The sequence below is a fragment of the Motacilla alba genome, chromosome Z (assembly GCF_015832195.1).
Source record: "Motacilla alba alba isolate MOTALB_02 chromosome Z, Motacilla_alba_V1.0_pri, whole genome shotgun sequence".
NCBI lineage: Eukaryota > Metazoa > Chordata > Aves > Passeriformes > Motacillidae > Motacilla > Motacilla alba.
Genome location: NC_052046.1, coordinates 55486783 through 55511060, shown reverse-complemented (window position 1 = coordinate 55511060; position 24278 = coordinate 55486783). Strand labels below are relative to the sequence as shown.

General features: G+C 35.5%; 1 protein-coding gene across 1 annotated transcript in view; it reads left to right on the top strand.

The window, feature by feature from the left end:
• CNTLN (centlein) overlaps nt 1–24278 on the top strand; it is a 171360-nt gene that overhangs the window by 66359 nt on the left and 80723 nt on the right. Inside the window, 3 exon segments of the mRNA XM_038125582.1 lie at nt 5700–5780; nt 10690–10793; nt 13592–13717. Coding sequence (XP_037981510.1) covers nt 5700–5780; nt 10690–10793; nt 13592–13717 — 311 coding nt within the window.

The following is a 24278-nucleotide window of genomic DNA, read 5'->3' as shown; positions in this document are numbered from 1 at the left end:
TCAGCTTTGTATAGTGCTGAATTGCCTCTTTCGTGGGGTCTCACTGTTTGGTTTAGGCATTAAATAACAATAACAACACCTATGAGCTATAGTAAATGAGTGACATCTGTAGATAATTCCATTATTTAAATAGCTCTATTAAATTAGCTGAAATCATGGTGCTATTCATTGTGTTCAGACTCTTCCTCATCTATTTTTTATTGTGATTATAGTATGGGAAACTCTTGACAAGGTTGCAAAGGTGAATGTGATTCTGAATGGTATAAATGATGTACGAGTGTGGACCATCATGTCCACTTCCTCTGAAATCTTCTACTTTATCCAAATATGGTATCTCATAAAATTTTCTTTTTAAAATGTATAGCTTTTTCTTTCTTAATTATCTGCATTGCATGTTATTTTTGGGAAAAAACAGACTTTAGAACATTTCTTCAGGAGCATGTGGTGGGCATTTCTGTGAAAATGTGCTTAAGAAAAAACAAAAAGCTACACAGGGCAGTATAGACTGAAGAACAGAAGGTAAGAAACAGCCTGACAAATGTGAAGGTCAGGAAGGAGGAGAGGGAGGGTTTGCTTCATGTGCTGGAAACAGGTATTTCTCTGCGGCCCAGGGAGAGGAGCACTGTGGAGCAGATATCAATAATATAGCTTGTGGAGGAGCCCAGAGCAAGTGGATATTTGCTCATGGAAGCCACAGCTTGTGGAGGGGAGTAGATGCTGGGGCAGGATCCTCTCTTACATCAGCTATGGTCCATGGAAGACCCGCTCTGGAATAGGTTTATCCTGGACTGTAGCTTGTGAAGAGGCCCTGTGCGGGAGTAGGAGAAAAGTGTCAGGAGGAAAGAATGGCCCAATGGGAGCTGTTAAGCATGGTTGTAAACCTTCTGCCTGCATGGCTCAGCAGGTGTTAAAGGAGTCAGGGGCGATGGTATGAAGTTATGCCTGGGAAGTTGGGAGCTTCTTTTGGGTAGGGAAGACGGTGTTAATTTTTTTTCTTTATTTCTTACAACCTGAATACATTTTAAGTGGCAGTAATTTATATAGATTTTCTTCAAGTTGAGTCAGCCCATGATGCTAAGTGGTAAACCCGCCACCTTTATCATCCTGTTTTCTCCTGTCCTAGCGGGGAAGGAAATGGGGAGAGCAGTTGAGTGGTGTTTGATCCTTTGCCAAGGTTAGCACCCCACAATGTCTTTTTCTGTTTCCTCAGGGGAAAGTAAATGAGACTGCTGTGTTTGTCATGAACTGTGTCAAAATAAAGCAATTACACTGCCTTGAGTAAAACTAAATACAGATTTTAAAGCCTATTATAGAAATTCTCTTCCTGTTTGATATGTAGGTCTGAGTCTGAGGCTGTTTGATATGTCCACTTTTCACAAGAGCACACAAATCTCTATTAAAACTTTTGGGAACTCAATTGACGATCTTTGTATGTAGGCAGCACAGTAAGTGAAATTGTGGAAATACTCTGGAATTTCTAAAATGGACAAGGCAGTATTGCTGTGGTAGTACTTTACCCTTTTTCCTTTCAGAATCTTCTCATTCCCTTGTTTTTCAGCATTTTATGACAAATTCATTACTGTCAGAAGTTATTAGCGCATGATTGCAGAGGAAGAATATGTGGGATATTCAGTGTTTGTTTTGAAAAGATGGTCCTTTTTACTTTACAAAGACTATTGTGCTGCTCTTCATTCCCCCTATATACACATTCCCAGGATACAAAGAACAAATAAGTGTGGAATCACTTCTGATCAGAATGACACTGCTTTGATGACTTACTGCTCTAAAAAGATTTCAAAGGCTTTGAAGGAAGGAATAGTTGGAAGGGTGTTGAAAAGAAGAGTCTGGTACAAGCAGAAACTTTCACTACTGTGGTAAATTGAGATGTATGGCCACATGACTGCATGCTTCCGGCTGTGTTTATATATGCAACAGCATAGATACATCTATAGCCTTGTGTTGGTTTCTCTGTGAATTGCAGACATCCACATACCTTGCCCACAGTTGTACTGAGTAATAGAAACAACTTATTCTTTGAGAGGTGTTTAAAAGCTTTGTTGAATGTGATTGTGATGTCCTGTTTCATGATATTGTTAAGTGTGTATTTAGAGGCAGTTGTAACAATCATAGTCCTGTCTGTGTGAAAAGTGGTGTGGCTAAGTGCTGTTGTCTATGAAGACTTAGGAGTTAGTGGCTTGACCTTCCTAGAGCTCTTCTTGGAGCTTAAACTTTGTGAGCAGTATATGATTTCTGTTAGCTGATTAAACTGGCATTCATATGTCTGCTGGTTTATTCAATAGGGTTTGTGGTTTTCTTTTAGATAAACTTTCCCATGGTATGGTGCATGGGAGTTAGACTTGCCTTTTATTCATATACATTCTACATCATTCTTTTAGATCTGTAGTGTCAAGATACTGAAAGACATGGGTTGACTTGCAGTGCTAGTAAAGTTCCTGTTGAAACATAGCGAATTAAGAATTTACCATTTTTCTTTCTGAAAACCCCCACCTCTGTCTGGTCAGTCTTGGGTTCAGCCTCAACAATTTTTCTGTTTCTTTAATTGATAAAAACATTAAGATTTCTGTCCACTGTCCTCGGAGCTGTATCTTGGCAGTCATTTATATCAAGCCTGTACAGAAAGTGTTCCTAAGATATTTCAGGAGAAGTTCTGACTTCCCTACTTTGGTTTGGGTTTTAGGGTTTTTTTGTTGATGGTTTTTTTTGTTGTTGTTGTTGTTTTTGTTTTGGGTTTTTTGGGTGGTTGTTTTGGGGTTTTCCTTGTTTGTTTGTTTTATCTGGCTTTATCTGTTTTGGCACTTTTTTCAACATGAAACCTGTTGAATTCAAGTACGTGGCTTCGTGAATTCAAGGACGTGGTTTCGTCCCATGGGGTCTTTCATTGTGCAGACAGGTAATAGAAGGTTGTCTAGAAATAGGCATATTTTCTTTTTCTGCTTGTGTGCCTCCATTATCAGTTAATGTGTGTCCCATCCACTTACCTGCTATTTCTTTATCCTAAATCTTCTGTCACAAAATTTCATATCTACTATATATTAGAAACTCTGTTTATTTCTGTTTTTTTGCTATTTGCTTTAGTCTTTGATAAAAATGTTTAAGGAACATTCAATGAAAAATATTCTGATCCAGATTCCTTTCCTGACTTGGATTAACAATCTTCGCTGATAAAATTAGAGGGTTTTTTTACTCCTAAGCATGTAGAAAATTTTTGAAACATTAAATTTTGAAACATTATATATATTTCTGTATATATTTAGTAGAGATATGTCAAATTTTTCTGTAGAATTTGAGGACTGAATTAAAAATACAATGTTTATATTTGACGGCAGCAAGAGCAGTAAAGTTTGCACTTGTGAGAGGATTTTTACACATGCCATCTTTCAAACTGAGTTTTGCAGCAGCCCCAGGCAATCACAGTGTATTTTACTACACAATCTCCTTTCTCTTGATAGAACTCTTTACCTCCTTAGCAAAGATTGGGTTCAAACTACCTGTGTGCAACTGTAAAGCCCAGATCCAGCGTCCCTTCTCAGCAGACCTTTAGTCTGATCACTAAAAAGCTGAAAGTAATAGAATGTTCTTAGTACATAGCACCAATCCCATCCATTGTCACAGAGAATCATTTCTGTATCTATGAGCAGTTAAAAGTTTTCTCATTTTTTTCACATACCTTGGCTCTAGCGCATTCCCAGGTAGCTATATATAAACTCTCAATGTGTGTATAATATATGTATCTATCTATATGTATATATGTGTATAAAAAATTCTTATGTACTCATTGTATCTGATCAGCTGTGACTAGACTAGCAAGACAGTGAACTTTACCTTTTTCTGTATTTTTTTATCTTTTCTCTGTTCCTTCTCAGGTTTTCTCTACCTATTAATTCTAAAGAGTCTGTTGCTGGTTGATCCACTCCTTTTCCTTTGTTGTCCTTCGCTTTGGCAGCAAGCAGAGTGCTTCAACCCTTTATTTCTGATTTCAGAGAAACTGTGTGTATTCCAGATTTTCTGTATACCAGTATAGCATTTACCTGGAAAACAATTATTGAAAAATAATGCATAGTACAGTCATATATATAATAAGACTGTATATAATGATTAAGGAATGTAGAAGATAGGAGGGTTGGGTTATGGTTGCTTTTTTTTTAAAAAAGCTCTTCATTTTATATACAAAATCTAGGACTTTGAAGATGATAATATTTTTTAGTATTTGGATTTTAAATGTACTAAAATTCTTTCCAGATGTTAGTTCTGGTTTGGTTTTGGGGGAGGGAGAGGGGGGAGGGGTACGTGTGGGGATTGGTTTGGTTTGGTTTATTCTTGGGTTTGGTTTTTTTTTGTTTTAGGTTGTTTTGGGTTTTTTGGGTTGTTAGGTTTTTTGTTTTGGGTTGTTACTATTTTTGTTTTGTTTGGATTAGTTTTGGTTTTGGTTGGGGTTTTTTTGTGAGGGTGTAACACTTTTTCTAAAAAAAATTTTGCTTGATTGTTTGTTGGACTTTCTTATGTCTGTTTCAGGTATGTGTCATAAGCAAAAGAATCCTGAAATCAAATGACAAAACCACGTTGGAAATATTTCATTCATAAATATAAATATGAGATGCTACTGTTCTCTGATATTTCATGATAGATTTTTTTTTCTTCTTTTTGGAAACCCATACTATTTAAAATGAAAATGTGGTATATGATGTCTTATAAATATTTCATGCTGGAAGGTAGTGGTTAAAGAAAAAAATGTCAGTTGCTAATTAAGATACTCTTCAAGAGTAAATTAATTTAATGGAGTAGTGAAAATATTGATGTCTACAGTATTGAAGAAGAATTTATCCCTAATTCCTTTTATTGTGTATCGGGGTTTTACCAGAGAAAGTGGCATAATGCAACAAGAATAATCATGATTTACCTTAAGTTTCTTTTTTGACTTCATGTGCTGGCACAACAGTATTTTGCCTGATTGGCATTAAGTGTGTGTTGGTATTTCACTGTTCTTAACCAAAGTTATCCCAAAAATCTGAAAGTCTAATTTTATGAGGCCTTTCTTTCTCTGCCATAAGGACATATGACATAGACTGAACAAGAAAGCTGCCCAGTTTAAGTGTTACTTTCACATACTCTTTCTCCAGATTGCTGTATGAAGCTGTACATAATATAAACACATATTCTTGTCTCTAGTTAGTCACATTATAGTTAATGACCATATGGTCATTATGGTATAAGATCTACTGTCTGTTGTATTTATATTCCTCAAGCATATTGTTCCTTCAACTTCACAGTGTGTTAAACTATTTCAAAGGGAAAAAAATCCTTTCCCTCTTGTTTCTGGTTGTCCTATCAAGTGTAACCTTGGACCCTTATAGAGCAATTAGACCAGCCTCTATCCCCTCCTTTGTAATGAGGTTTCTTGCATTTCTGAGTCTATAACCCTTTAGTCTTCCCTAATGGGACATCATTATTCTGAAAGAAACAATGTAAATGTAAATGAATTTTCTCATTAACGAGTCACAGAGAAACCTTTAGTGGTAGCGCTGTGGTAATTCTGCTTGTTATTTCTCTGGTATTCCATGCAGATTTTTTTTTTTTATAATTCATTATTAGTATTCAAAATTACTTCTTCTTTAATTCTGCATGTCTTTCATAATCTGGTGTTCCAACTAGTTCAACCATGTCCTTGTTTTATTCTCCAGGAACCACCTGTGAAACGTTCAAGGTCTCTGTCCCCAAAGAGCTCTTTTAGAGAGTCAGAAGAACTAAAGAAGCTTAAAATAGCTGAAAGGAAGATTGAAAACTTAGAGAAGACACTACTAAAGGTGAACATTAAATAAAAATAAATAAAAAGCCTGCTAGCTATAGGTTTGCATAGATAAAGATATACCAAAACAAACAGACATTTTAAAAATTAAAAATACACATACTTTTATGGACTATAGGTCTCCTTGGATCAGAGAGCACTCTCCATTAGTTTACCTTTTTGCTTTACAGTGTGAGTAATCTTGCAGTCCTGTGGAAGCTTAATTGAGCTGTTATCAGTAACACATACTTGTCTGATACATTTTCAAAGTTTGTGTTTGAATATATATATTCTGGGAAATTGAAATGTTCATATGGAGTAAATTGGAAAGTAGAAGGACTGAAAGTACAAATACTTCTTTTCTGTACAATAAAGCCACACTTGAAAATGCTGAAGTCAGTAACATAAAAAAGACCCCTGGAAACTGTATAAGTTGTGAGTCAGTTAGTTGCTGGTCTAAAAGATGCTGTTTAAAGAAACAATAACAATCCCCCTCGCTCCACCCCTTCACAGAAAATCTTAATTGAGCTTGTTTTAGAATTGCTCATTTAGTCCCTGTTTCACAGATTTTTGTAGTTGTGTTTTTGTTGGTTTGGTATTTTGCTACAGAGATACAGTAACTTTTGACCAAACTATTGGTTTAAAATTGCACCTCTGAATGCAAAATGCAAACCCTGAGTCATATTTTCTTAAACACTTAAAATTCATCCTCTTCTTTCTTGCCTTTCCTCCCTCACCTTCTTCTCTTTTTTGTATTGCTTAACTGCATTGTTCAGTTATGGAATTTGAAAGATATTTTCAAGTATGTGTAGCCTAAAGGAGAATTGGTTTTATTGAACATCCTATAATAAAAGTTATGTAAGTGAAAAAATTTGGAAGTTCTACCAACCATAGTGATAAGTTAATTTTAGAAAAACTGTAAGTGGGAAGTGTATTTCAGCAAAATGCCACAGTTCATCCATCTGTATACTTGGGAGAATTTAAAACACTGTCTTAACACATGTAGAGTATATGAACAGGAGAGGTTATTTAGATTTCAAATTCAGTCTTCCAGGTTGTCTTACTCCAGGGAGACGGAAAATTAATTTTGTTTTGTTTTTTCTCTCTGTTGAGAATTCTAAGGCATGTCCCACCAGCTAAACCTGAGAATTGGCCTTTGGGACACTTCCTGTTTACTGCTCTTAGTTGGCCAGCCTGACACTCATGCTACAGATTATTCTGGAACTGTAGGCTGCAGCTATTCTGCTCTTGGAAGCAAAACACACTTCAGTGTCTATGGCTGTTGCTTTAAATGATAAAGAGCTACAAATTTCTTCTGGAAAGAGGATTGAAGGAAAGCAAATGCAGAAGAGAAACAACTGTCCGTGCATAACCTCATATAATCATTTGTACCATTCACCATGCTGCCTTTATTTATCTTCTATTTAATCTTAAAGTATAATTTAAAAATCTGTGGAGCTTTGTGATGTTACAGGTGTGGGATCTCTATCTATCATCCATGATGTCTTTGAGACCTGACTCTCCCCTTGAAAGTGAACACCTTAACTTCTTGCATTTTCTCTTGAAAATCTACTTGGCTTCTTTTGCAGAATGCTCTTATGTATTGAAAAGAAGCTGTAGAGGCACTGGTCATCATAATAAATACTGTTGTGGCACTACATTCATATTTCAATGAGGCTACTACCAGCATGACAGTGAACTAAGCTGTCATGAAGTTAATGTCAGAACATTTCTGTGGCTATTCTGTGATTTCTTAATGCTAGCCTTCTCTCAGGCATTGTTTCCAGCAATGAAAAATGGATTTGACCCACAATTTCAAAACTGGTCCTTGCATTATTGCCTCTCCAAACCAAGTGTTGTCTATAAAAATAAAAAGAAAAAAAAAAGAACAGGTGTATTTCTGGGGTTTTCAGGAATCCCTCAGTCAGTATTGCAAAGGAGCAGAAAAGGTCAAGGTCCCATTCACAGGTTTTTCCCATTCTCTCAGCTGACTCATTTCTCAACAAGAAAAGTTGGCTCTTAGTATCTTCACTGCTAGTATAATGGGGTAATCATTTAGATTCAGAGTTTTTACACAGAATTGGCTTTGTTTCTGGGATACTAAAAATTAACAGAGCATGCCTGATTGCACCCTTGGTTACAGAAGAGAATGTAAATAAATATGAGGGTTTTTTTTTTTGGCTTTTAAATAACAAATTATCAAGCTGCTACTTAGATTGGTGCAAAGCATAAGTACTTCCATCTACTGTGGGTCTATAAAAAGTGGGTAAGAGTTTGGTTGTTGAGATGTAGCTATTTCTTACAATCTAAGAATACATTGATCTTCTCCTGTACTGCTTCTAGACCTGTGATCGCTGCTGTAGCCTAGAGGAGATAATCCTGGCTTTAACTGGAAAGGTCTCAAAACCAAGAGGAGCTCTTCCCTTTGAGCTCTCTCATCCGTTTCAGGTTCTAAAATTTTTGGAGGTAAATAAAACTAGAATATGCACACCAGTCTTAAGGGCCACCTTAATACTTGTTTGTGTGAGCAAGTCCACACTCACATTTACCTCATATTTTATATGTAGTCCTATTCCATGTATAGAGTTCAGATGCTGAAAATAGATGAATATTGCATTTTATACACATAACTGTTGGTGGAAAAAACTATTTTTGTAACTATTACAGGCCTCAGTTCTTGTAAACCTAAACACAGTCAACTAATTGAGTCAGTGTAGTGTTTTAAATTTCTTTTTTACTGTAATAGAAGGTCAATTTAATAAAAATTTGCATTAGTGATTAGAATCTTTTGACTTGTCTGAGCAGCCTGCCAAAAGGAAAAAAGTCAGTCAGGAGGTTTTTCCTTCTGCAGATTGAACTTTATGTTACTGTTATTCATTATTGCATGGGAAGTCCTATGGATGACAGGGGACAGCTGGAGAATAATCTGGAGGTCCAGCACTGCAAGAGATGGTTGTTCTGTCCCATGTCTGTGACTATATACAAAACTGTGTACAAGACAGTTTAGTTATGAAATATAACATAATTTAGACAGAGATTAATCTAACAGATTATGAAAATTTCAGTGAATATTTTAAGTCCTGAAGTGCTTAATTCAATAGAGAGAGTGATTAGGGCAGTTAATTGTCTAATTTCTATTTTTGCAAGAGCAGAGCAAGTGATAAGGGAAGGCAATAACTGTAACAGAATGGATAATAGAACAGGTAAGCAATAATGAAAAATGCAGATCCATTAATAGGAAAGGCCAAATTCTACAGTTGGTTGCATCTCTGAAAGGACATTGACACTAATAAGCTTCTCAGGATTTATATTGAAGATATTATTTTCTAGTGCCCTGCCAGACTTGACCAGTTTTTGCTAACAATATCAAACAGTCTCAGAACAGTTGTTTCATTAACTTCTCTTGAAAACACAACATCTGTAATTTTATTCTTGTGAAAATTTCCTCTTGCAAAGCTTGTCAATGGTCTATGTGCTCTTAGTCTAAGATTTATATTGTTATTTATGCGGTTGTTTTTAATTTCATTGTGGTATTTACATGAGTCACTTAAAACCGGTCAAAAGTACTTTTTTTAACAGTTCAAAATTTAAAAATGTATTTGGTTTAGAGGTTGTTTCAGGAAAAAAACCTACCACCACTGCTTTCGGAAATTATTTAGTGGTAGGGTCACTTTGGACTTGATTGCATTCCTAAATCTTCTTTTTGTTTCCTGAGTCACTTCCAGAAAACTTCTGGAATTTTGTGTATAGTACCATTTGAAACTTTAGCTGGTGTCTTTCAACTTTGTGCATCATGAAAGCTGGGCTCCATTTGATAAGCCAAGCTTAGTATAGGTACTTTGTAGTTATGAGCACTCTGGAAACCCTTGCAGTGTTTTTATAGTGGGATCCAATTTTTATTGTTTGCAGCTCTGACTATTGGTTTGTCTCATTTATTGACTAGTGCTGAAAAGTCCTCCTTGCATATAAGCAGTGTAAATACTTGCAAATAAGGTATTCTGATTTGTTTAGTTCTGTAGTTGCTCTACAAGCAGAGCTCCCATTGAACTGAAAATGAAGCTCTGATTGCAAATTTTGCTACAGCACAATGAATTCTTTGCTGATGAATTCTTTACTAGTGTATTAGAGTATGCCAGAGTTTGACTTGCTTTATAGTGTTAAATGCTTCTTCTTCTTAGTGTTATTTTTTTTTTTGCCAGAGGACTGTATTGTCATTTAGAAAAGTCTGGTTTTAAGCTTACATGATGTTATCCTGTATTAATAATCAGGGTGTATTTTACTTTTATTTCGGAACATTTTTGAATGGTTTTGAATATATAAAAGGTATTGTAAAATTTTTTTTTTTATTCCTTGTTTTCTGCATTATTACAGGACAAAGTCTGGGTGTTGCAGGTGTATATATATTTACAGAAACAGCTTATTATGTGAGGAAATCCTGAAGCCATTTAAATGTAAGTTTTTTTTCATGTGGCCAGTATTTCCCTTGAAAATACATAGATCACTTTTCCATTGGAGAAAAAAGGAAAGAAAGTAGTTTGAATGAAAAAACAGTGTCAACAATCCTTTTTCAGTCTATGTGTTTTAAAATGTATTAGGCTTATGCATTCACCAGATAAAAGCTGGCATTTTGGTAGTAAATTTTTAAAACTTTCAGCAGCATGAATATTTAAGTGAATTGCCAAATCAGCAGAATTTTCCAAAGTAGTAATAAGAAAACTTTGACCTCAAGGACTGTGAGTCCTAATCTTTCTATTTAGATTTTTGAGTCTCATAGTAGTTGCTAAAAGAGAACTTTGATTTAATGTGATCTGTGTAACACTCGCTTACATTTTGTCCAACTCTGATTTTGTTTTTCTGGTTTCATACAGTCTTGATAATCTTATGAGCTAAGAGCAGCCTATGGAAAACACGAAGAAAGGCTGCAGATGTTACAGACCAACTACAGAGCGCTAAAAGAGCAGTTAAAGCAGTGGGAAGAGGGCAATAGCAGGTAAGTTACATAGCTCATTAAAAAACATCTGAAAAAAATCTGAACAGAAGCATTACATAGGTATTCAAAAGAGAATATGATTTGAAGGAAGAAGGTACTGTGTCGTGATCAAGACTACCCTTTGTTACAGCAGAATGCATGGCTTACCCCTACGTGAGAAAAATTGTAGTTGAAACCAAGAGGAAATATATTGAGCTGACATCTTGACTTATTTCATTTAGGCTCTCATTGAGAGCCTGAGTACTGGACAAAGGTCAGCTAGGACTGCTTACTTATGTTTGTCTAATTCCTCACTCATTTATTTTGTTGACTGTATGTTTTTAATTTTAAGTAACACAGCAGTTGCTCATTACATTTCAAATAGTTTTTAAAAATAGTTTTATTCATTAAAACATAGAAATCATACCCTCTCTAACATTATGTGATTCATATATTAACTGAGGCTAAAATCTCCCTTCTTATAGGGGAGAAGTAAAATAATATGTGCATGAAAGCAGGGTGTTTTCATCTGTTAAATTATTTAAAAATAAATTATTTCTGATAATTTTACCAAAAAAATGCAGTAATATTTCTTTATTAATGGAAAGAGGAAAGACTTTACCACATAAAATTTGCATAATGAACATTCTGTATATCATTCTCCCTTAGGCTCTATACGGAACAGTGAAAATTTTATGCAGAAATTTCTTTTTTTTAAGTCCTTAGCAGACAGATATTTTGGTAAACAGATGCAATGGGAGGGATGAAAACATTTCTTATCAGTTCAGTTATCAAGCACTGCTGTTTTTCAGGACCTGTTTCAAGATAGTAATTTCCTTGTGGCTTTAGCGGGGCTTTAGCATGCACCTAAAAGAGCTCAGTAAACACTTGTGTGTTTTACTAAAAATAATTATTTTTGCAGTTAGAACAATACTGTCTAATCTTGACACTAATTTTATCTCCGTCTGAAGAAAAGGAGAGTCACAGAAAATGCTGCAAAACTGGTAGCTGTTCAGAGTCTGGGGTGACATAAAGCATCCTACTGTGAATGGTAAACTGTTCCTTATATATAAGTAATGCTATGGCCTATCTTAGTAGATTTGCATTGCTTTGAAATACTAGCATTTACGTAGGAGCGGTTTGTCTTTAAAAAAGGAAAAAAAAAAAGATGTGTATAGAAAGAATGGTGAAGTACAAAATTGCTACAGGCATCGGTGGTAGACAAGATCCTTTTTTTAAATACCTAAGCATAAGGGCAAATATATTTGGATAAATTATAATGAAATTGTTTCGCTTTTTTAGGAAAAAGATGGTGTTTTTTTTTTTTCTTTTAGTTCACTGTTTTAAATTTAGTGCAATCTGGAAGTGACTTAAGGATGATAGTTACTAAATTCAATGAAATGATTTAATTCTGTGTCTCTACCTAGACAGGCTTTCATACCCACTGAGAGTCCAAGGCTAACAAGGTAAAAAAAATTGAATGAGATAAAGACATTAAAATCTTAAACTTGATATACAGTGAAGCACTGGGTGTTCTGGTTCTGATAGTTAAAAAACTTAAAAAGAAAAGGGAAAGAGAGACAAGGGTGACTTCTGTTTAAAGTAAATGAGACAAGCTTGTGTTATAATGAATGTATTTGGGAAAAGTAGGTATTGGGGAGAATATAATGATATAGTATATGGTGAGAATATAATGATATAGTATAAGTCTTTACTTAGTCATCTAATTTTTTCATCTCTGTTTAAGATGAGCTGAAAATAACAGGGTTTCAATAGTCTTTGTTGCTAGATTAGATTTGTATGAAGCCACACTAAAGGAGGTTTAGTTTTCATTTTTAATATACTTAAACAAAGGAAAGTAGACAAGACACAAATAAAAGCAGTCTGTAACGATAAGACTCTCCTATTTTGGTATCTCAAAAAGCTGTGAAGTGCTGCTGTAATGTAAATTGTGCATTGAGAACTCAGTATCAGGTGCTTATGTGGCATTTCTGATCCTTTGTAAGTGATGGAGGACCCCATTCTCCATATTCTTCATAGATTAGTATCTGTTATTGAGATGGCAGCTGATGGGACCTAATCCACCTGTCAGTGTACATACAACTTGCATTGATATACGTGACTGCAAAGATGATGAGGGCCTTAGGAGGTTACCACATTGTCTGAGAGTTTATTTCTATGCCCAGTAGGAATTTGGATTGCAGAGTTTTAAATTGATTTCATAAAGGATTTTTAATACAGTTTTTATCTTTGGCATTATTAAAATACTTAAAAATATTTTAATGACAGAAAAACTGTTAAATATTTTAATTTTATTTTTCTGTGCTTCTAAAGTCAATATGCTTTTTCTTAATACATAATCTTGTCCATAGATAGTTAATTCCTTTATTAAACTGTAGAACAACAGTGTGATTTAGAGTGGGCATTAGTTGCAACTTCCAGATTGGTTTGCTAGGGTGTTAGGGGAGCTGATGAGTCTCCCTTAATTTTCAAGAGATTATGTGATGATTTTAACTTCTTCTTTCTCCTACTGTTATTTAAAGTAATGTCAGAACATGGGTTACACTATTCTGCCACGTCACCTGGGAGGCATGGTGTCATACTAGCACAATATCTGTCTGAAACTATGTAATTGAACTTCTCTTTATTACCACAGTTAAGATTTCATGCCTCAGAATGTATACTTCATACAAAATTCAGATTCAATGGATGCTGTACTTGAAAAATCTGTATTTTCTGAAAGCAGAGGTGCTTTTATTCTGGTTCTCCTAAAACATTTAGATATTTGAAAACAAGCAACCTTTTTAACTCATAAACAGCCTTGAAAATAGTAAAAGCAGATACCAGCATACAGGCTCCTGTCAGCTTTGTCAAGAGGATCCTGATGTGATGTGGAATGAACTGGCTTTTTTCAAAAGGGAGAACAAAAAGCTGTTGATTGAGAAGTGAGTTTGTTCCTTAAATGGTGTTTAAATAAAGAAACATGCTGGGTTTTTTTCTGAAGTGCTTTACAGGCCATACAAACAGATTTCCTTTCAAAATTCCATTATAAAAACATCTACCAAAAGCAGAAAAGGAAAACATCACCTCTTTTATTTTTTTCTTCCTTCTCTCTCCCCCTTAAATCAGTGACAAGTTACAAGTTTGCTAGCACTAACAGAAACTGTATTCCATGATCTAGGGATTGTGTTAATTAATGTGGCTCTCATCTGTTGGAGGTGTCGCTCTTCATTAGCCTGTATTTTACACACTGCCGTGCTTCATTTTTGGAATGAGGTGGTGAGGGGATAACCTAGCCAGCCATCCTTGTTTGATCTCTGTGATACATACGCAATGCAGAATGCCTCAGCTCTCTTGGTTCCCTGCCCTGTCCTGCTAATCCCAGCTGAGCTCATTATGGTGTAGCCTTGCTGCTACTCCTGGAGCCAGAGCTGTCCAAGCTAATTACTGGTAGCAGCAGAGCTGCCTGTTAAGGGTCTGGTGTGGATCTGCTAACATGGTCCTTGGTAGTGACCTGCAAAAAGCACGAGGGAGTTGCTCTCTTTCTTGCTGTGCACAGCCTGTCCTTTGGGTTTAGTGCTGATCCCTTCACACAGCTCTTTCAGCTGTAGTAAGTGTAAAACTTGGTGAAGGAAACTCTTACTTTAGAAAACATACAGTTTGCTGCTTTGATCTCATAATTCATAGGCTATTACACTCAGCCAGGCAAAGTAAAAAATGTCCTTTTATACTAGACAAAAGGAAGTTAGTGTGGTATAATTAGCCCTTTGCTGTGATTTAACACTTTCTGTACGTGACTATGATTTTTTGTTTTAATTTAAGAATCAAGACATCATAGAAAGTTTTATTCAGACTTTGTTTTTGTCAGCATTAAAAAAAATGTGTTTTCCCAATGGATCACAATGTAAGCCCATTTTGTGGCAATACCATGAAGGCTGCTATCACAGAATTTCAACAGCAGCAAATTGTTTTGTTCTGTGTAAGTCCTTGTGTTGACCATAATCTCCATTGGTGTATTATAGGCAATGTTGCCTGTGTTACATGGGGTATTCTTATATCTGCCAGTTAAAATTGTGTGCCTATTCTTGTCACTTCATTGTCACCATTTTTTTGCCGTTTTGAAGCTATAACAACAAATTATCACATGCAATTATTTTGTAGGTTTTCATTTTTTATTTTTATGGAGGAAAGAACACTTTCTTGCCATGTGTGTAATTGCATGCATGGCAAGATGTACATGTAATTCCCCTTCCATCACAAGTTACTACTACCACAGGCAGTAGTAACTCAAGAGCAATTACATAAGCCTCTTTTTTCACACAAAGCCATGCTTATATATTGTGCACACCCTGAAGGTTGGTACAGTTGGGCTGCTTTTCTAAAGTTCCTATGCAGTAACATTTTTGGGAACACCCTTATTTCTTGTATGTTTCAGATCATTGACCTTGACTAGACTGTGGTGAGGTGTCATGAGCAGACAGTTGAGCTCTTCAAGATACAGGATTTATAGGACAAAATGGATTTATAAAAGTCTGCATAGTAAGGATTTAGTAAGAAGCCAGTGCAGGATTGTGTTAATTAAGGTGAACACCTTGTGTGGATTTAGGTGCTGTTTGTTCCTTATGGGCAATGCTACTTACTCTTAGTTGAAGTAAGGAAGAAATGAATGTGTAATTGTGGGGTTTTTATCTGTCTTTCTCTAATAATGGCAGTCTTTAATTTGTTGAAGGAAGTCATCATTTTGGGATTTCAGCTAATTTTCTCAAGAAAGTCAATACTAAATTTATTGTACTATTTAGATATGTGGATACAGCTTCTTTATATTGCTTCTATTGTTTTTTAAATTCTGTGGATAAAGGACATGATCTATGGACCTGTACCAGTTACTTACATGTGTAATGTTACAGGCAGTGTAAGTAAATCTGGCTAGCCCATAGCTTTTGTGAATGCCCTTAGTTGGATAGACCCTACTGATTGTTATCTTAAGTTGATATAGAATATACATAAACCAAAACCAATGCACCATTGCTTAAAGAAGAGTGTCTGTGTAGGGATTTTATTTTGGGTTAAGTAGTTCTATCTTTGAATAGGTAAAATTTCTCTCTCTGACTAAACCAAAGAGTGAGTGTTTAGAAAATAGGATTATTTGTTGTTGCTTGTTTATGCATTTAATCTGCATTTCCCATTATGCATTTCTCTCCCATCTTCTGAGGGATGAGCAATGGTGTAAAATGTCTTTAATATGTACATACATTAATCATGGTTTTAGCCCTCCACTGGACCTGCTCCAGGGGCTCCATGACTCCCTTCTAGAGAGGAACCCAGAAATGGACACAGCATTCCAGATGTGGCCTCAACAAGGCTGAGTAGAGAGGCAGGATCACCTTCCTCAACTTGCTGGCAATGCTCTTCCCAATGTGCCACTAGGACGTACTGCTGGCTCATGGACAGCTTGCTGACCTGAAGGACTCACAGGTCCCACTCCACAGAACGGCTTCACTGCACATCCAATTGTTCTGCTACCTGATTGCAAGCTGGCTAATCTAAATGATTCCAACATTTCTGTATCAAAAGCTAGTTAGCTGGAGCATAGGGATACTCTGTCTCTTTGACCTTCGTGTACAGACTTTGGAAACATATAGATGACTGGATATAAACTGTTGTGGAATCTTTACAATTTTACATCTTTCATTCTATATTATTTTTAGGCAACCTTGTAATAGATACCAGCAACACTCAATTATTTGACAGTGAACATTCTTCAACATTAGACATGATGACGTAAGTTACCATTTTCACAGCTAGCTGGAAATTTGTTATCTGTATGAGTGTTAAGTAGTTGTGCATGTCATCCATTTTAGGAAATGTGCTCTGGGTCTTCAAAGGATGTGGAATCACTGCAAGTTCAGTTGTATCCTTCCTCTGCTGTAGCAGCTATTTAATAAATATTTCTGATAAGCTTTCCTTTTTTAGGAAAGCAAGATCTCATAGTTTCTGCTTTCCTTATGCCTGTGGAGTGAAAGCAACTGTTGTGTACCTGGAGGAGTGGTATGGGACCAGCTAGTTGACAGGAGCCTATCTTAGTACCAGCAGCACCATGTGATGCCTCTTGCCTTTTCTAGCTGTCATAATAGGTATGGAGAAATACCAGATGGAGAAAAGCTGAATTAAGTGTGCTGGAATGCTAGCAGTAAAAAACACAAACAGAGGCTTTATTAGTTCCTTTGCTTCTTGAATGTGTGTCACCTCCCTGGTTCTTTAACAAGAGAACCTGCTGAAAAATATGGTTTTGATAATCTTGACTGTCTCAGGCAATAGGAGATGCCTGATCATCAAAGACTTTATTTTTAAACCTTAGTTGTTTTGTGAAACATCCAAATATCCCAGCAATTTTTTCTGTGTTTCACTCAATAGGTACAGCATGTAGCAGATTAATTTGTAACAAAGTGCATTCACACTACATCAGTGTTAAAAAAGTGTCACCTACAGCATATAGCCCTTCTTGTGTGCTTTCTCTGTAAAGTAACCTTTCTGGTGATCAGTTTTAGGAGTGCTGGGACAGAGCAGACATCTCACTAAAAATTACTTGAATCTAATAGGTCAGGGCTCTTGGTTACTTTTTTCTGCAGTTCAAACATATATATAGTTAAAATGGTGGTGTGTATGTGTTTGTTGAGGTTGGGATGGATAAAATCTGAAATACCAGCTTTTGTTCTACTGAAAGCAATTCCAGCCTAAGTTTTGCAGCTGGTCTTGTGACTCTTTTGAGGGTTTTGACAAAGTGCATGCTTACTGACTGAACTGAGTATTGCTCAGTGAAAATGACTGTCAAGCTCCAGTGTGAGAATGGGAAATACTGCACTACAAATAAATTGAGTATTGCTCAATGAAAATGACAGTCAAGCTCCAGTGTGAGAATGGGAAATACTGCACTACAAATAAATTGAAATGTAAGAAATCAGCAGCATTTGGTGTAATATAGAGTATAGTTTCTATAAGATATTTTAAAGGACCAAAGTCAGAACTGTAAATGCTACATGAACTAATTTAGGGGCTTTTACATAATTAACAAAATGGTCCTTTTTTTTTAAGAGAATTCATTTTTTTTTCTAGCAAGCTTCCAGTTACATTTTCACCAAGCACTGTCAACTGTTTTTAGTGAGAGAGTTCTGTCAAGGATAAAGAGATTGATGCTTTTTAATTGTTAAGCTTGTCTCTAGAACATTTCTTACCCATGTCCACCAGATCCTATAATTTCCTGCATCCTAGCTAACAGGCAAAATTGAGGACTTAGTGTGATTTTTATATCAGATGTGTTTGTGTTTCTCCTTTCTTCCTTCGTATTTAATTAGCCATGTCTTGTCTTGCACTTCAGTGCCTTCTCATATATGATGGAATTGTGTCATATTAAAAACATGAGTCATGTGGCTAAACATTTTTTCATAATATAGAAGCAGGTAAATGCAGAATTAAAGTTGCATTAATGATAAAATTTGGGCATTGTCAGGAGCAAAAATAGCAGAGAGATGGTGGAGAAAGTGAAGGACTCTGTATTAGCTTCTGTTTGTATTGTTGCTTGCACAGAGCTATTGCTTGCCTTGCTGTTGGATCAGAGTGATTTCTGTAGATTATTTGGTTTATAAATGAGTTGTTGTACAGGTGGTAGGCATACTGCCTGCGGAAGAACTGTCTTTTTCTTATACCTCTGTCTGGCCTGGACAAAAGGTCTTCAGCATTTAGATGGAAATGTCTGATTTATTAGTCTTACAGATATGCATGCACATACAAAAACAAAGAACTAAGTGTGTCATATTAAACTGTACAGAATGTTCATAGAAGAAGCCTATGAACCTACAATCAGAAATATCAAAGCACACTGACTGCTGCTAACATGTCAGATTGCTATTTTAAGAGAGGAAGTAGCGAGTAATGAAAATAACTTTCTCTACAGTACCTTCTGTGAAGTTCTGGGATTTCTGATAAAGGTAGCAGTGCTTGCTACACTCTGGTAACATTAATTTACCATGCAGTGCTAATTTTCCACTTGCCTTTGCATAGTACTGATTTTGGAAGGGACATCATAAATTTTCATGATTTCGTATATATCAACTTTGATAATACCATATAGAACTTCAACAACTGAATTTTGAAAAAAATGTAGAAACATGTTTTTCAGAGAGTGCTGAATAATATAAGTATTAAATTATTTTATATTATTAAAATACTGCATTATATTTTACAATATAAAATAATACTTTACCATGAAAGTTATTAATCACTCTTTATGTATTCTTGCTTTATCCCTTGAACTCTTTCCTAAAGTATACTGTTTTGTAATTCTAGAAAGTCAAATGTGGTGCTTAGCGGGCCGTTATTATGACCCAGCATGGTTTTTGTGATAAACTACTTAGTCCTCTTTTGTTGTATGAGGCAGAATATGCATATACATGCAAAAGTTTAACCTATCTTAATGCGTTTGGATCTTTTTCTAATTTCTAAGGAATTCAAAATGCATTTTCTAAGAATTATTGTTGTGTTTGCTTTTTTCCAAACGCAGTCATGTGAGTATAAACATGGAATCATCAAAATTTTCCTAAAACTCAAATACTTCAGTGGAAGAAATAAAATAAGAAATTTATTTTTTTATCCTTACTTTGCGTTATTGGAAACCAGCTCCATTCTAACAGCAGGCTGTAGGCAAGAGACTTTGGTGTATTGTCATATGAGGTCTATAAAGGTTATAATGACTGATACAACAACAAAATTCTTTTGATATTCATGTGATGGGTGATGTACTCTCTTCTCTGAGTTACATTGATGGCAGTGGTATGCCAGTCTTGGCCCTTGAGGTTTAATCTGTTTTGAGCTACCAACAGGTACAAACACTGTCTATGAGGCTGTTCTGATGGTTTTATTTTAAAGGAATGGAAACCGAAAAATTAGAATAATAAACATAATTCACACAGTGTAACATTTATATTTTTGTTAAACACTTCTTGATAAATAAGCTGGATTTTGTGCTTCAGTGAAACAAATTAAAGATTATTAAATGGTAGATAAAATTTTAGGCATGGGTTTCTACCATCCTTTTGCAAAGTAAAGCTTATGCTGCATGTTGAAACTATCTTAGTCACTAGTGCTTCTTTGACTTTGGGGTGACCGTTGACTTGAAATATATCTCAAAAAGCACTCTTGACAACTATGACACTATTCACTATTTTGTTACATGAACAGACATTGGACTGTTGAGGGGGAAGTTGCTTTTATCCTTTTTTTGCTCCTGAATGTGGGTTGTAAATCTGGGAGACTTTACTTAGCAACAACAGGTATCTCTTCCTGCAATTTTCATCCATCGTACAAGCAACTGAATTGGGAAACAAGAATGATTAAGACATATTTCTGGGAAGTGGATGCACAAGTAAGATAGATAGCATAAAGACTCTATGTAGTCAAATACTTCATTTTCTTGGTTAATTAAGACTATACATATCTTAGTGTAAACTGTAAGTTTACAATATTTTTCCTGTAAAGGAATTCCAGTAAATCATTCTGTATAATGTGAATGATCAGAGAGTGGGAGTAATACTACAATTTTTTGCTTTACTATTACCTTGGTAGTGGTATCCTCAGACATATGTAATGCTCTTTGCTCTCTCACAGTCTATATCAAACACCTACTCGCAGGTTTTCTCTCATTTTCCAAGGCTATCATAAATATACAGACCCATGAAAAGGGCATATTTTGCCCTTACTGCAGGTAAATGTACTTGAATCATAATGCTGTAGGAAGAATCATTTGCTGTGACAAATTTCTGTCAGAGTAGTATTTTACCTGTAAAAGTTGGATAAAGTTTCTGCCTGTCTTGGTTCTCCTGACTTGAAGTAATTTCAGACTAGTAGAAAATTAAAATGAATTTTGCATTATGACATATAAGACCAGCCTCTTCCTATATTTTCTATATGAGTTTTTTTACAGAAGTATGTGTAATGTGCATGTGTGTTCTACTCTAGTTTTACATAGGAGAATTTTTACCCTTCTAAAAATTAGAAGACTAAAGAGAAAGTGCAGTTCAGCTTTGCTTACCTAGATATTTCTCTGTTGATGTACTGTCTATATCTTCTCAAACACCTTTGTTTTCTGAGGGGAAGAAAACAGACCTGCTTCTGCTGTCCTATCTTCCTTGCAAGGATTATTAGGCTATTTAACTTAAGCTTTGGATAAGAAAAAAATTATTTGACACTATGTTGACCCAGTGTCTTAGAACTTATTTTTTGGTTACTGTAATAAGCAATGCTGCTGTCCCTTTTTAAGGACTGTGATAAAGAGCATGCAAAGCTTGGTTTGCAGTCTTTTTCTGTCTGATTTTTTTCTTCATTTGGCTTTCCTGTCTGTAACAGTCTTCCATGACTCTGGAGGAAAATGGTTGAAAAGGCAATAGTTAACCTCATGGACTCAGAGGAAGGCTTCCCTGACTACTGCAGCTCCTGGGCTAGCCCACTGATATCTGTCCATACCAGCAACAATATGCATTAGGAGATTGTGGTTGGTTGTGCTTATTTCTCCAAGGAGTCATCCTGCTGCAGTCTTTACAACTTGTAATCCTTGGGAAGGAGTCGGTTTCCTCAGTGGGTTATTCCATCTTATGTATTCAGCTCTATTAGAAATTAGATTCTCTGCATGGTTTTATTTTCCAGATAAAATTCCCTGGGACAAATGGGAAAAATGTCTTAGTGTTTGTTTGGATGTTTATTTTAGGCTGTCATGAGCCTCCTCTCTTAATTCCTTTTATCTGTATGCAGGGGAGTGTAGAAGTCTCCTGCTTGTCTTACCTGTGAATGCTGAAAGCAGCTGATGAGCAATGGCTGACTTAAGGGATGTGTATTACTCAGGAGGCAGTTGTTTGCTGGAGGACTAACTAGAGTCTTCTGGCAATGGGTTAACCCAGGGTCAGCAACTCTGGAGGGAAGGAGCCCTTTAAACTCATAAGTGCAGAGAGAAAGTTTATGCTATAGTTCAGGCTGTCTTTCTAAATTACCTTTTCTTTAATGCATTGAGGCCCAAGTGCACATGTGTACATGTACCTTAGATTTGGAGCTGTGTGAGGGCTCCTGATGGTATCTTTAGAACTGCTGACAATTAAAAATGATGAGTACTAGGATATTTTGTTCTAGCAAGAGGGTACATTTTGCAGAAGCCCTGTTTATATGCAGATGGTGGGAGCATTTCTCCTATTTTAATAACTTGATAAGTAAGCAATGTTACAAAGATTTTCTTGCTGATGCCTAGCTATAATCTAAAAGAAACTGGAAGTAATTATTTTAGCATTACTGATTCTATAGCACAGTTTTAAATATGCTACCTCTTCCTATATTCGAAATGGGTGAGTATTAAAAAAAAATAAACTAAAAAAAGGAGGAATAATCAAAAGTAATATATTGTGAAAAATAGAGCCCAGACTATTGTATCATACTGAAAACAGCAGAATCTGTAATTGTGGGTCAAGATCAGTACCTTTGGAAATGTATGCAATACCACCATAAACTATTATCTGCATATATTTGATCTCTCTTGATTTCTGAATATCCTTGTTTTAATACTGCCAGGTGAGACTGTGGCAATCATAGTTGAAGGACAAAAATGAAGCATTTGCACATAAAAGAGGATGCTGCATGCTTTCCTGCTCTTGATGGTGCATTTCTATATGTGTTACAAGTAAGAAAGAGTGAATTTTTTCATAAAGTTAATTGTAGTAAACAAAGGACTTTGAGGTTGTTCTCAAGATGTAGAATCACATTTAGAATTCTGACCTGCCATATTAGAAGATCCTGATAGTCTTCTAGGAAATGCCAGTAGACTCCTGCTAATTTAGAATGCTCATTCCTCTCAAATCAAGGACTCAGTGTACCTTCCAGAAGAGCTGGAAGTCCTTCTCTGACAACCTAATCTAGAGTACCTAGGATTGCTGCTGCCCTGTTTCTTGTCAACAAAGCGATCTTCAAAACTACTTTGGAGTAGATTACATTGTCAGAAGGTCAGCTTGTTTTGGAAGCAGATAAGAAAATGCTTATTCTTGACAAAGACTTACTGAAGAAATGTGCTAAAATCTACCTGATATACTTAAAAGCAGCATAACCTCTTTTTGCAGAAGACTCAAGGCCATTAAGCAGTTTCAGGTGTGCATAAAACTGAAAAGCAGTACACAAGTTTCTAGGCTTTGTATGGCTTTAAGTCACTTTTCCCCCATCTGATGGGCTATCTTTTAAACTTGGCAACACTGCTAGAAAGTATAACATGTGAGTATAAATAAGAGCAAGACATTTCTTCTGGAAGAAGTAATAAATTCTGGAGCTTTTCAGTCTGCTAGTTTTTATTACTCTTTCAACTGCCTTGCAAAACAAGTTGTTTGGGGTTTTTTTTTCTGTATCTTTTTAAAAGCTGAAAAGTCTGTGTGGGAGCTGAATAGTTATTTCAAAAACCATTTTCAATTCATCTAGTAGACAGACATAGGAGTAGTGTAGTCCTAAAATTAGAAATTGCAGTCGTGTATGTCACTCATAGTTACAAAACCTTCATTATTGCCAAATTTGGTATGTTGTTACTGCAAATTTTCAGGATACATTTTCCAGTTATACAGTCTCCTTTAGGACTCCCTAAACCTTAACTATAAACTAATCAGGACTGTAAAGGCTCCCACAGTGCAATCAGAAAAGAGTTGCTTGACATAGTTTGAAAATGCTTTATATCTTTTCAGTTTAAAAAACAACCCATAGTGGTCAAAATAAACCTAGGAAAAAACTGTGTCAAGATACAGGCCAAGTGATAATTGCAATTTCAACATTGTAAGCTTTTTGAAATGGCTTACTGTGTTAGCATTACCATTGCAGATTTGAGTTTAGAACTTAAAGAAACTTTATAAAAGTTGAACTCAGTGGTTACTTATTTTCTTTTGTTCTGAATTGCTGATATGTATTCCTTGTAATGAATCTCCTTTGCATGACATTGTTTATGTATGTGTTATTTGTGTAAATTTACAGAGACAATTCTGAACAGTTTTTGTATTACTTTTAAAACCCATCCAAGTTTAGTTAAGTTTTATTTCTATTTTTCCCTCTATTTATTAATGGGTAAAAGCTTATTTACAGAAATCTGGGTTTTCAACCCTACAAGGTTTCAACTAATTCCTATATCAATAAAAAAGATTGTGTAAGTTGTCAAAATAGTTCACAGTATTTGATAAACACTTATGCAAGGTTTGTAGCTGATATTTCTCTGTTATTTTAAAATACATCCCAGGAACTTCCATTTCTTAAAGTTGAGTTAAATAATAGAATGAGTACACAACAGAAATGTGACAAAGACAGTAGCATGCAGTAGTAGTCTTTGATTTTGTCAAGAGACCAAGTGTTAAAATGTGAATTTATGAGCTGGAAGTGACCAGTTAATACTCACACTTATTTGCTTTGTCTTTTCTCTTGACCTGTATATTTTCATTGTATCCAAACCCC